Raw genomic sequence first — 14,877 nt, 5'->3', positions numbered from 1 at the left:
AACTTAAATTGATCCATAGAGCTTCTTGCACTCCTGCAAGAATAGCCACTATATATGGCATAGGCTTGGCAGAATGTTGGCGCTGCACCACCTCTCTTGCAGATTTGACTACATGTTCTGGCACTATCATCTGATATGTAAGTTCTGCAGGGGGTCACTCACTCAGGACTCTTCAAGACCTGATTTCCCTCCTTGTCCTCCTGATGGTTCTAGTTTGCTTATTAGGCCTGGTAGAGGAGGTGGCACCGCATAGGGCGCAGAGGACTCTCCTATCGCTCTCCCTCTTCTATGCACGCAAGGCTTTTCTGTCGTCAGAGTACGAGCTGACGAAACGCGTCGGGACGTAGGACCGTGACTGCGCTACCACGTCTTTTCCGGCTCCCGGTGGAACGCAGATGGAACGCGGAAGGTGTTCCTAACCCGGAGACCGCCAGTGTAACCCTGATATGCCCTGATATTGTTTTTTACCATGTAAGTGCATCCATCTTTAATAAATATATTTATCAATAATACGTACTTCACCATTTGAGCCCCCTTTTTCCTTTCTGGGTACGCTGTGTGGGAGTCCACCCCCAGGTTTAGTGTTATTAAAGGAGGAGTCGCTTGGAGTTCCTTGGATATGTTGAAGTTGGTGCATATCCTGGTATCGGGTGTCTGATGTCCTGTATACGCTTAAGCTGACCCCCTATAATTTAAGGGGTCCACTCCATCCGGTAAGCCTGTATACACACCGGGTGTCCCTGCTTTCTGGTGGAGGTGTATATAGCTAACAGGTGCCAATAATATTGATACCATTTCCTTTTCGGATATTCATTGCCATCACCATGGACTCTTATTTATGATATATATGATTAATGGACTTTTGATCAATTTTGTCTCACCATATTTATTTATTTATATACCAATCTATATTTTGCACATATATATTTATTTATTGATATATATCAATTTTTGCACTTAAGTTTTATGATTGCACTAGTGTTTATTAGAGCGCAATCTTTTTTTTGTAATATTTATTAATTTTTCTATATTCCACGGTTTTCACGTGTTGATTGCAGCTTCTAATTTTAGGAATTCTACTACACTATTTATATATATATATATTTATTCACTGATTTATTATTTTTTATTTATTTGGTTTTCACATCCTTTTGCGCGGGTTAGCTGCTTTCACCACCACACAACTTTTCTTATCGTTTTTTGAAAAGGCTTAGGAACTTTTTTTACATGCACAATTGTGCGTTTTGTTGCGTTATTGGTAGGGTTATCTGTTTGTTTAACAACCAGCCTACTCCTTTCAAAAAAAATGCAATAAGCATGAAAACGCATCAAAAATGTATTTTAAAGTTGCGCAGAGAATGCACTGCAAAAAAACATAAAAAAGGGAACCTAGCCTCGTTTTATATTTCCATGTAAGCATAGTTGTTCACATAAATACTGTACTACCATTCTTATAATTACAGACAGTGAGAGGCTGGGCTAGAAGTTGTGGTGGGTGAGGAAAAAAACAGCAGTTAATTGTCCAAGCAAGAGATGACTGTTGGGTTTGGATCTCCACAAGGTATAATAAGTAAACCTTGGAGACCACTGCAAGAAAATGTGACAGGAACATGAGTTGTAAGAAATGATGGTTACTGCTGTGTCCTGAATAAGTCATATTAAAATCAAGTATCTCCTGTTTAACTGCTCGGGTGCAGATAAAATGGCATGACCTTGCTTCAGCAATGGCTGTGTTGAACTGTGGATAAGAAGCATAAAGATTAAGAAATGGACCTCCTAAACGTACACTATGCACCACGACTTCGGAGCGACTTGCAGGGACTTTACATAATGGAAGTCTATGCAAGTCGCTCTGAGGTCGCCGCGAAGTAGTATAGGACCTTTTTTCTAAGTCTCAGCGACTTGTGTCGCTCCTATTAGAACCGTTCCTGTACTACACTATGGGACGCGACGGTGCGTGACTTGTCAGGCTGACCAAGTCGCCTGACAAGTCGTACTAGTGTGAACCGCCACTTAATCATCAACCATGTGAGTTGCTAAATGTTGTATCTTCTCTAAATGTAACCCTATTGCTACACTTAGAGGCGCCTCTCTTCTCTTTTATACTCCGTAGCTCCTGCTGAATTTTGCTTCTCATCCCCTTGTGGAGGCGCCATTTGTGGATGGACATTTTATGGTTACACAACATTACTTTAATCTTTCTATATGGACCATAAACTTAAGGATTTATGAATATAAATGGTTGTGGAGCAAATCATCTGAGTTTCCATTATTTCTTATAGGGAAATTCACTTTGATATACGAATGCTTTGGATTACAAGCATGTTTCCGGAACAAATTATGCTCGCAATCCAAGGTTTTACTGTATGTGGTCATTATATAGTCTGTCCTATGGAAAGGGACATAGGCTGTGAAAGGAGGAAAGGCAGGGTTGTTGGTTGCACAGAAAGGTGTCCTTTATGGTGGTTAAGCCCCATTTATATAAGGTAGTAGGTATTAAGAACAGTTAAACAACTAAATAATTGCATCGATTAAATCCCTTCCTAATCGTCCTTAAAGGTTTTTGTTGTAAAAAGAATCGTCAAATAGCCAAAGCTGCAAGTAATGATATTTTCTGTAATCCTTTGCCTTATGCCCCATACACACCTGCAGATTATCTGCAGACTTTTGTCTGCAGACTTACCTTTTCTATGTAGTGCAAGGGCCTGCCGGATTGCATACAAATTGAAAGTGTTTAGGTTTGACCTCATATTATATGGTTTTGGTAAGTCTGCAGACAAAAGTCTGCAGATAATCTGCACGTGTGTATGGGGCAATAGACTATATCATGGTTTGCATTTGTTTTGTGTTGCAGATTGGACCTTGAAGGAAGAGAGCGGCCATGGATGACTTCAGTTCTATTAGCCTGCTATCCCTGGCTATGCTGGTGGGATGCTACGTGTCAGGAATAATTCCCCTTGCAGTCAATTTCTCGGAGGTATGGAAAACAGTTTTCTTTCTCGGAGTTGCTTCACTAATTTCCACCTCACAGTTCAAACAACCTTCAACCCTCCAAGCAGGATGTGAATCATCGGCCACTTTTGGGCATATGAAATGATAAATAGTTTGCATTGTTTGGCCTTTAGCTTAACTTTGCTGGCTGAACCAAGTTATTGTTGTTTGTATGACACCAAATCAGAGCAGCTAGTGACTTTTAAATACAATGGGGCTTTTAAGCTCAAATAATTGTATACATTCATATTCTAACATTTTCTAGTGTGTGTGTGTGTGTGTGTATATATATATATATATATATATATATATTATATAATTTTTTTTTTTTTTTAAACTGGATCTGATTTTTGCTTTCTTAACCCGAAGTAATGTACAGTATGTATTGCATATCTATAACGTACTGTATATTTAGATTTTGTTAGCCTCTAATGGGACTTACACACACTACCATTTTTTTACAGTTGTGTTGTTTTTCCTTTAGATTTACCAAAACCATATAATATGGAGGTCAGGCCTAAACACTTTCAAATTCCATGCAATCAGGCAGACCCTTGCACTAAATAGTTGAAGGAAATTGAACAACAAAAACTGTATAGTGTGAATCCAGCTTAATTCTTTTTATTGGTGCTTTAGGTAGACCTGAACTGAAAAAGTAAAGATTTGCTATGTTATAGGGAACATCTAAATTTTTACCTTTTTATCTTTAATTCCTCCTGAAACTTTATATGAGTGAGCCTTGGGACTGCTGAGCCTGCAGCCTTTAAAGCTGTGTTTTCTGCAGCATGACTGGCAGGATAGCTGCAAATGTAATAAACCCATATTTTAGTCACAATAGAAAACCTCAAATGTTTCAATTGAGAAAATGTACCATTTTAAGAAACAAATAGGAACTTTTTGGAATTGATGGCAGCAGCACGTCTAAGAAAAGTTGGGACAGGGCAAAAAAAAGCTGGCAAAGTAAGTGGTACTAACAAGGAAGAACATTTTGCAACTAATTAGATTAATTGGCAACAGGTCAGTTACATGATTGGGTATAAAAAGAGCATCTTGGAGAGTCAAGATGTCTGAGAAGAAAAGCTGGGCAGAGGTTCACCAATCTGTGAAAAGCTGCATCTAAAAATTGTCAAACGATTTCAGAATAATGTTCCCCAAAGTAAAATCACAAACATTTTAAATACAGTATAAACTGTATATACAGTGGGTACGGAAAGTATTCAGACCCCCTTACATTTTTCACTCTTTGTTATATTGCAGCCATTTGCTAAAATCATTTAAGTTCATTCTTCTTCCTCATGAATGTACACATAGCACCCCATACTGACAGAAAAACACAGAATTGTTGACATTGTTGCAGATTTATTAAAAAAGAAAAACTGAAATATCACATGGTCCTAAGTATTCAGACCCTTTGCTCAGTATTTAGTAGAAGCCCCCTTTTGATCTAATACAGCTAGGAGTCTTTTTGGGAAAGATGCAACAAGTCTTTCACACCTGGATTTGGGGATCCTCTGCCATTCCTCCTTGCAGATCCTCTCCAGCTCTGTCAGGTTGGATGGTAAACGTTGGTGGACAGCCATTTTTAGGTCTCTCCAGAGATGCTCAATTGGGTTTAAGTCAGGGCTCTGGCTGGGCCATTCAAGAACAGTCACGGAGTTGTTGTGAAGCCACTCCTTCGTTATTTTATCTGTGTGCTTAGGGTCATTGTCTTGTTGGAAGGTAAACCAGTCTGAGGTCCAGAGCACTCTGGAGAAGGTTTTTGTCCAGGATATCCCTGTACTTGGCCGCATTCATCTTTCCCTCGATTGCAACCAGTCGTCCTTGTCCCTGCAGCTGAAAAACACCCCCACAGCATGATGCTGCCACCACCATGCTTCACTGTTGGGACTGTATTGGACAGGTGATGAGCAGTGCCTGGTTTTCTCCACACATACCGCTTAGAATTAAGGCCAAAAAGTCATATTTTGGTCTCATCAGATCAGAGAATCTTATTTCTCACCATCTTGGAGTCCTTCAGGTGTTTTTTAGCAAACTCCATGCGGGCTTTCATGTGTCTTACACTGAGGAGAGGCTTCCGTCGGGCCACTCTGCCATAAAGCCCCGACTGGTGGAGGGCTGCAGTGATGGTTGACTTTCTACAACTTTCTCCCATCTCCTGACTGCATCTCTGGAGCTCAGCCACAGTGATCTTTGGGTTCTTCTTTACCTCTCTCACCAAGGCTCTTCTCCCCCGATAGCTCAGTTTGGCCGGACGGCCAGCTCTAGGAAGGGTTCTGGTCGTCCCAAACGTCTTCCATTTGAGGATTATGGAGGCCACTGTGCTCTTAGGAACCCTAAGTGCAGCAGAAATCTTTTTGTAACCTTGGCCAGATCTGTGCCTTGCCACAATTCTGTCTCTGAGCTCTTCAGGCAGTTCCTTTGACCTCATGATTCTCATTTGCTCTGACATGCATTGTGATCTGGAAGGTCTTATATAGACAGGTGTGTGGCTTTCCTAATCAAGTCCAATCAGTATAATCAAACACAGCTGGACTCAAATGAAGGTGTAGAACCATCTCAAGGATGATCAGAAGAAATGGAAAGCACCTGAGTTAAATATATGAGTGTCACAGCAAAGGGTCTGAATACTTAGGACCATGTGATATTTCAGTTTTTCTTTTTTAATCTGCAACAATGTCAACAATTCTGTGTTTTTCTGTCAGTATGGGGTGCTATGTGTACATTCATGAGGAAGAAGAATGAACTTAAATGATTTTAGCAAATGGCTGCAATATAACAAAGAGTGAAAAATTTAAGGGGGTCTGAATACTTTCCGTACTCACTGTATCATCTACAGTAAATAATGTCATCAAAAGATTCTGAGACTCTAGATTGTTTTTATGTCGATTTTACAGTATTTCTTGTTTTATACTGTACATGTATATATTTACCGTATGTGTGTGCATGTATGTGTGTGTGTATTACATATACAGTATATTTCAATGTACAATTGATAACCAGGGATTGTGCTGACACAGCTGATCAATATCTGGAAAACAATACTATAAAGAAGGAAGGAAGAAGAATACTACAGCAGGGGGAGCTCATGTATATTCTCTGTGAGGCTACAATGGAGGGCAGACTCCACATCCCAGTTATCGGAGCCTGGCAGGTTATAGAACTCACTAGTGTCATCTAAGAACTGTATCAGCAAGAAAATTAGGAAATTAAAAACAAAAAAGTTTTAAAAACCAAAGCAACCACTCTATCCTCAAGGCTTAGATTTTTGGAACTGTTAGGGTACATTCACAGGGCCCATTTATGACCGTATGAATTGTAGCAGCAGGAATCGGAGATCCGAGTGGCTAAATGTACTGGCCGGTCCTTGTTCACTATAATGACAAGTCGCCGGTGGCTGCAGCTTTTTGCTACTATCAGCACAGCCAGTGATTGCCGCTGGGCGCACTTTGTGTGTGTGTCCAGCAGTGAATTCTGCAGGTAATTGCTAGCTATGCGGACAACAGCAAATAGCTGCAACTGCCAGCGACCTGTCATTATAGTAAACGCGGGCCGATGGCCGCACAAAGCCGCAGCAGGAATCTCTGATTCTTGCCACTACAATTCGCACCGGGGTGATGAAGGTAGCCTTACTGAATCTGTTTAAAAAGAGCTGACCTTTGGCCATCAAAATAATGATTTGCTTCTTCCTGGCTATCAGCTCAGAAAATATAATTGTTATAAATAATCGTCCAATATATTTTACAGCTTCCTAATTATCTACATCACCCCTGGTTGTTTCCAGAAGCAAATATCATTATGTAAAATGTATTGACAGATGTTCCAGCTAGTATTGGGCAAGGAAACTGAACTTATTCTGCTGCAGAAACAAATTGGATTAACATTGAAGTGATATTGACTATTGTAGAGAAGGGCGTAACTAATATGTTTAGATTCTGCGGAATTTGTGACCTCGAAAGAAAATGTAAATGTGTAGACTTCCAGATCTTCTGCCTATCCCTGTCCATTGCACAGATCTGCCAGCGATTTGTAGATTTTGTTCTGTGAACGGCAGCCAATGAACCATTCAGCTATGGGCTGTATTTTCTTCAAGAGATTTATACATTTATAGTTGGTGAGGCTGGTGAGCCGGTATACACACAGGCGTTTGTTGACCACTTTACCAGGGGGTCACATGACATCTGGTCATTTCAAATGTGAGAGGTGTCACTGGGTCTACATCAGGATCTTCTACCTATCACAACGGTTGAGGGACTGTCATTTTCACTGGATTTTGGGATCTTTACATATGATTATTGGACCATTTTTTGCTCCGTTTTTTTGCTTTACAGAGAGCTTTTGCAAAGCTTTTGGCAAATTTTAGTCCGCTATGTTGAAGCCTTTCAGAAAATTGAGTTCAGATAGTCACTTTTAACAAGCTGCTTAGCAAGCTTACACCAAACTTTAATTAGCACTAAAGCCTGCTAGCAGCTGGCAGTGACGGAGACAGACAGCACTCCTGCTAAAATTTTGGTTTTGGCCTTCCCAAACCGAAGCTGAATAATATTTGGAAGGCTTCAACAAAAGCTTAAAGTGGAACTTCACCCTTAAGGGGAAGTTCTGCTTTATGCCCTGCCCCCCCCCCCTCTTCTGTTTTATGGCTTTTTTGGGGGGGGGGGGGGATTGCGGTACCTGGTCGGATTGTCCACCAGAAGTTCCCCTCTCTTCCCACCGGCCTGCAACCTTCTGGGACATATCACCAGACATGGGAGTAAGTCACACATGTGCAAGTTACTGTGGAGAAAAACAAGCAAGTCAAGTCCCTGCTAGAAGTCAAGCAAGTCAAGTCACAAATCAAGTCAAAATACTGATCTACCCCAATTTTCACCTTCGAACCAGTTAAAAGTCAGTGGTCAGGAAAGCTTTTGTTTTATTTTCAACATTAACAAAACTGCTTAGTGCTTTTTTCTTGGAATATTAAAGAAACACTTTGAATGCCCAAACAGCTCAAAATCCTTCGTCCGGTCATTTTTCAACACCACAGTTACTAAAAACATGTTAAAGAGGAAGTAAACCCTCCTCTGCGACTTGTACCTATAGGTAAGCCTATGATAAGGCTTACCTATAGGTACTGTAAATATCTCCTAAACATGCACCATTTAGGGGAGATTTACTTTGCATGCAGCCAGTGACAACACTGGCGCATGCGCTCTGAAGGAATGGCCGCTCGTGCTGTTCCTTCAGAGCCCCGTGCTGCGACCATCTGCTCCCGCGCGCATGCGCGGGAGTGACGTCACCGCTGCTCCAGCCAATCAGATGGCCGGATGCCGCAAACCCGGAAGAAGGGCGACCAAACATGTCACCCGTGAGACAGGTGAGCGGTCGGCACTGCGAGGCTTCATTCTAAGGTAAGTATTTAATAATGAGCTGCTAGTATGTGATGCATACTAGCTTATTATGTATTTGTCTTTCATGTAGTCATTTTTTTTTTTTTTTTTTTTTAATTTCTGAGGTTTGCAACCTCTTTAAGTATTTCCATTGCTAAACAGCCAGTGTCCTAAAAATCAGAACACACTGAGGTGTTTTAAGTGACTGTGGTGTCAGAAACATAACAGGCGCATTAATTTTGCTTTAACACATCTTGAGAAAATGCAAATATTTAATAACTTAAAAAAAGTAAAGTCATTTTGAGTCGTATGTCTCAAGTCAAAGTCAAGTCTCAAGTCATGAATACCAAGTCAAAGTCAAGTCGAGTCTTTTATTAATTTTAGTCAAGCAAGTCTCAAGTCCTCAAACTGGTGACTTAAGTCAAGTCATGTGACTCGAGTTCCCCACCTCTGCATTTCACAGGTCCCAGAAGGCTGTTGGTCTGTTCACAAAATGCGGCTTGCGCAGTGGGCATCCAGCTGTGACGCCTCAAGGAATCACAGCCAGCTGCCCACAGCAAACGTGCCAGCACTGGGGACCCGAAGATGGGCATAGAACTGGTTTGGGTGAGCACAATGCTGGACCGGTAAGTCCTTTTATTAAAAGTCAGCAGCTACAGTATTTGTAGCTGCTGACTTTTAATTCATTTTTTTTCAAACCTTGAAGAACCACTCAAGCCTGTGTGAAAACAGACTTGGTTAATGTTTTCTAAATATGTAGCTGTACTAAAAGTTTCAAACTGGTCCATATAATAGTGTGGAGCTTTTATTTGAGGGCATTGAAGTTTTGGGCCCTGGGCCCTTTGAATTATATAGGAAATAAATCATGACCCATAGAAAATCCTTCAAAATGTTAGGCAAACATGTAAAATACATATAGTATAATATTTGTTGTGGGTTGTTTAACACTTCTTATAAGGTGTTCAGAATGGAGATACATTTTAAAGCGGTGCTGCACTCCATCTGATTACCACACACCAAAAACACTATTTAAAGCGGAGTTCCACTCTGGATTTTTTTTTTTTTTTAAATACCCCCGGGACAGTCAGGGCTAGTGCATTCCACAATGGATAGCCTCTGATCTGTCCCGGGTTGCACTTACCTGTTAGGACAAATACTTACCTTGAAAACGTCTTGTCCAGCGCTGCCATCTCAGGTGTGGGCAGCTTGAAGCCAGCGAGATCCCCTTCGGCGTCTTCTTCCGCCTTCTTCGGTCCCATGATGCTCTGCGCCGGCCCCGACGTCACTTCCGGGTCGCGCGCGTCATCCCTCTACAGCTTCTGGGCATGCCCAGAAGCTGTTTAGAAGGGGATGACGCACGCGACCCGGAACTGACGTCGGGGCCGGTGCAGGCGCAATGATTCCTGGGAGCTATGACGTTCAGCTCCCAGGAATCATTGCAGAGCCAGGAAGTGACGACGGGCCGCGGCCGAGGAAGGAGGAAGAAGGAAGTAAGGTAAGTATTTTTTCATCGCTACGAGGTAAGTAAAAAAAAAAAAATATGCGATTATCCATTTCTTTTTCAGGTGACCCGGAGCGAGAAGATGGAGGTAAGTATTAAATTAGGGTGGAACTCCACTTTAATTCATTTTTAATATTCAAAGCAAACTCCCCTATTCATCCATGTCACCATGCTTTATTTTGTTGAGAAATACTTTTAATCACTTGACGACCGCCCACCGCAGATTTACTGCAGCAGGCAGCCGCTCCTGGGCAAACCGACGTAGTACTATGTCGCTCGCTCAGGAGACTCTAGGGGGCGAGCGAGCGGCTGATGTAAACACGGTCGTCTGTCCTGCTCCCTGAAGTGATCACAGAGGCTGTGATCCTGCTATATAGGATCACATGTCTCTGTGATGATCTCCCAAGCCATGCCCCTCTACAGTTAGAATCACTCCCCTAGGCTTACATTTAACCCCTTGATCACTAATAGTATTAACCCCTTCCCTGCCAATGGTATTATTACAGTAACAGTGCATATTTATAGCACTGATTACTGTAATAATGTCACTGGTCCCCCCAAAATTGTTAAATATCAGTTAGGGGTCCGATCTGTCCGCCGCAATGTCGCAGTCCCGCAAAAAATCGCAGATCGCTGCCATTACTAGTAAAAAAACTATAAAAATGACATAAATCTTTCCCGTAGTTAGTAGACGCTATAACTTTTGCGCAAACCAATAAAAATGCTTATTGCGATTTTTTTATTTTATTTTTGTTTTTACCAAAAATATGTAGCAGAAAACTTGGCCTAAAATGTTAAAAGATTTTGATTTTTATATTTTTTTTGGGGAATGTTATATAGCAGAATGTGAAAAATATTGTTTTTCTTTTTTTTTTCAAAATTGTCGCTCTTTTTTTTGTTTATAGTGCAACAAATAAAAATCGTACAGGTGATCAAATACCACCAAAAGAAAGCTCTATTTGTGAGAAAAAGGACGTCAATTTTATTTGGGTACAGCGTGGCACGACCGCACAATTTTCCGTTAAAGTAACTCAGTGCCGAATCGCAAAATAGGGCCTGGTCATTAAGCAGCCAAATCCTCCGAGGTTAAAGTGGTTAAACACTCCCCTAGCAATTCTGGACGTGGCCATCTTGAGTAAGGGCAGATGATTCATGTAGCATTTACTTACTGGAATCCATTTGCCCTTCTCTGCAGGCAGGAGGGTGTGCTTAGATGAGAAAACCCCTCCTGAAGACTCCTGAGATATGACATCAATTGCGTTGGCCTGGAAACCAGGAAGTAACTGAAGAAATGTGAAAAAAAGTTTAAAACGAATAAATAAGATGTACTTTAAAATCTATTTACTAATGCTAGCAGGAAAGGATTACAAATAGTCCATGTTAATTGAGAGAGTGAGAAGTTCTGCTTTAAGCTGAAGATGTGTTTTCCTTATGCTAAAGCTTCATTTTATAATGTTAGGATTGGGAAGACAAGGATTTCGGGCACAAGGAGATAAATAAAATGTACTTTTTATTTGAATTCAAAGATAAAAACACACCACATGAAGTGAACATATACTTCTTGTTTAAAAGAGAAAGAAGGGCCTATACAGGGCCTTATTGTGTAACGGTTCACAGTTCGTAAGATCACAGTTTATATACAAAAAACAATATAGAATTCATAAGATACTTCACATCAAGGACTGCCCGCGGATGGATACCCAAATACATAAGGTGCCGTCCAGTCGGGTTAAGTGATGTTTAGTCATATATTCGCCATATTTAGTTAGCGTTAGCACGACATGTTTCGCTTTACTTGAGAAAGCTTCGTCCGGAGCTATTACTAAGGTATTCAATATTTTCTATTTAGCAAACAAATATACTTTAGAACCATTGAATGTGACATACAAGAGAAAAACGAACATAAAAGAAAAAAAAAAAAATGTGTATACAAAGAACAATAAATCACATTACACATTAAACATTCAAAATGTATACCCAAGAAGAAACTACCATTAAATAGTTGGTCATTCCTAGATACGGGGGGTCTACAGGATCTGGCGGGATGGCCATATTATGCTTGTATGTGGGGATCCACGTCGTACTTTATAGTGTATCATCGGGTATGTGACACAGCATACATACCTGTATAATGTGTGATGTAGCACACGCTTGGAAATTCCTTAAAGCATAACGAGGGGGGTCTTTGTGGGCTTGCAGGAGGCTCATATAGAGTCAATTGAATGATTATAAACCGGTAGATAGCTCACCGCCTATAATCAATATCTAAACAGAGTATAAAGGTAAAGCATTTTAGATCGAAGAACGTATTCGATGGTAACAAGGATAGGTATAGGTCCCAGTGTTGATAGATTGAAAGTCATGCATTCACAATAGATCAAGGTGTAAAAGAAGAGATTCACAGGTGTGTAGGAATTCACAGGTGTGTATCACCAGGCAAAAATCCCAACAGCCGAGTTGGAGAGATCTAAGTAGATATCCCATGTCCCATTAGAAGATAATGGAGGGGCGGAGTGATCAGGATGCACAGATATGAATAGTTACCAAAACCACACTCTGATAGCTTTTATCTCATAGAGTGTAGCCATTTGAGCCCATTATAGGTTTGTATTTGTGATTCCCCTTTCTCTTTCCCCTTCCCTTCCCCTTTTTCACAAATACAAACCTATAATGGGCTCAAATGGCTACACTCTATGAGATAAAAGCTATCAGAGTGTGGTTTTGGTAACTATTCATATCTGTGCATCCTGATCACTCCGCCCCTCCATTATCTTCTAATGGGATATCTACTTAGATCTCTCCAACTCGGCTGTTGGGATTTTTGCCTGGTGATACACACCTGTGAATTCCTACACACCTGTGAATCTCTTCTTTTACACCTTGATCTATTGTGAATGCATGACTTTCAATCTATCAACACTGGGACCTATACCTATCCTTGTTACCATCGAATACGTTCTTCGATCTAAAATGCTTTACCTTTATACTCTGTTTAGATATTGATTATAGGCGGTGAGCTATCTACCGGTTTATAATCATTCAATTGACTCTATATGAGCCTCCTGCAAGCCCACAAAGACCCCCCTCGTTATGCTTTAAGGAATTTCCAAGCGTGTGCTACATCACACATTATACAGGTATGTATGCTGTGTCACATACCCGATGATACACTATAAAGTACGACGTGGATCCCCACATACAAGCATAATATGGCCATCCCGCCAGATCCTGTAGACCCCCCGTATCTAGGAATGACCAACTATTTAATGGTAGTTGCTTCTTAGGTATACATTTTGAATGTTTAATGTGTAATGTGATTTATTGTTCTTTGTATACACATTTTTTTTTTTCTTTTATGTTCGTTTTTCTCTTGTATGTCACATTCAATGGTTCTAAAGTATATTTGTTTGCTATACAGAATATATTGAATACCTTAGTAATAGCTCCGGACGAAGCTTTCTCAAGTAAAGCGAAACATGTCGAGCTAACGCTAACTAAATATGGCGAATATATGACTAAACATCACTTAACCCGACTGGACGGCACCTTATGTATTTGGGTATCCATCCGCGGGCAGTCCTTGATGTGAAGTATCTTATGAATTCTATATTGTTTTTTGTATATAAACTGTGATCTTATGAACTGTGAACCGTTACACAATAAGGCCCTGTATAGGCCCTTCTTTCTCTTTTAAACAAGAAGTATATGTTCACTTCATGTGGTGTGTTTTTATCTTTGAATTCAAATAAAAAGTACATTTTATTTATCTCCTTGTGCCCGAAATCCTTGTCTTCCCAATCCTTCCAATCTAAACAATTTATAGAGGATAGGGGCACCAAATTTTGTATTGTCTACATGCCCTGAATGCTGCTGTCTGAAGGAATGTTTGTCCAATAATTTTATAATGTTAGGTTTACTGAATATTCTAGTAGTTTCATCTCCATCTTTGCCATGTGCCCATTCAGGAACGTTTAAAGTTGGTGACAGTGCTGGGTGCAGGTCTGCTCTGTGGAACGGCATTAGCAGTGATTGTCCCAGAAGGTGTCCATGCGCTCTATGAAGAAGCATTAGAAGGTAAGTGTGATCTCATAAAATTTCCCTCGTATTATCCTTCTGAACCACCTATTAAGGTGCATTGTCATCCAAATCAAGTGTCTTCATTTGGGATCAAATAAATGTACCTATTTGACCAGCACACCACAGATCATCAATTACGTTCAAATCCTTATTAAAAATGATCACATCACAGAAGACATAGTGCAACGTTTCGGAGCGGCCAAGACCCCTTTATCAGGCACGTGATAGATCTGGTCCTGCGCGGCTCCGAAATGTTACACTATGTCTTTTGTGATGTGATTATTCGTTATTAAAGATTGGTTGTAAAGAAATGGTTGTTGCTCTAGCCCCTGCTACTCCTAAAGCCTTATGCAGGAAAGTATGCAATGGGAATATCTATACTCTATTTAGGGTGGAATTTCGCAGGGTTCTCAAAGTCTTTCCAGCTGTCTGGAGCCCCTGCTTGGATCCAAGCTACTATTATCCATTGCAAAAGTGTATTATTTGTAAAGAATGCCCTATTGGGTATAGAACTTAGAGGCTTTGTGTCATGTAGTAAATTCTCAACTGAAACAAATGGGGAATTCAAAGCTTAACTCTGGGCAAAAACATTTTTTTGACATTAGCACTGTACAAATAATTTACCACTAATATAGTTTGTGCAATATGTGGCTGCTGCTGCTTTTTAGAACATACTTTCAGTAAACCCATATAACACGATAAGTGTTGAGTGTCCAGTGCTGAGACTTGTACTTCCAGCCCGGCATACACAAATAATACCGGGTCGCTCACTCTGCATCTCCTCCATTCACAGAATGTTTTACATTCTTTGAAAATAATGCAAGATGCTTTCTGAAGAAGGTGCAGAGCGAGCGAGCGACCCGCTATTATTTGTGTACACCAGCTGGAAGTGTAATTCTCAGTGCCGGACATTTAATGCTTATTGTATGGGCTGGATGAAATATT

General features: G+C 40.6%; 1 protein-coding gene across 1 annotated transcript in view; it reads left to right on the top strand.

Annotated features, from left to right (window-relative positions):
* Window positions 1-14,877, top strand: part of SLC39A9 (solute carrier family 39 member 9) — a 42,102-nt gene that overhangs the window by 13,350 nt on the left and 13,875 nt on the right. Inside the window, exons 2-3 of the mRNA XM_082275923.1 lie at window positions 2,855-2,977; window positions 13,821-13,929. Coding sequence (XP_082132049.1) covers window positions 2,882-2,977; window positions 13,821-13,929 — 205 coding nt within the window. The 5' untranslated portion in view covers window positions 2,855-2,881. The remainder of the gene's footprint in view (window positions 1-2,854; window positions 2,978-13,820; window positions 13,930-14,877) is intronic.

This window comes from Pelophylax lessonae, assembly GCF_965119305.1.
Source record: "Pelophylax lessonae genome assembly, chromosome: 13".
Taxonomy (NCBI): Eukaryota; Metazoa; Chordata; class Amphibia; order Anura; family Ranidae; genus Pelophylax; species Pelophylax lessonae.
This window is presented reverse-complemented; position numbering and strand designations above follow the sequence as displayed.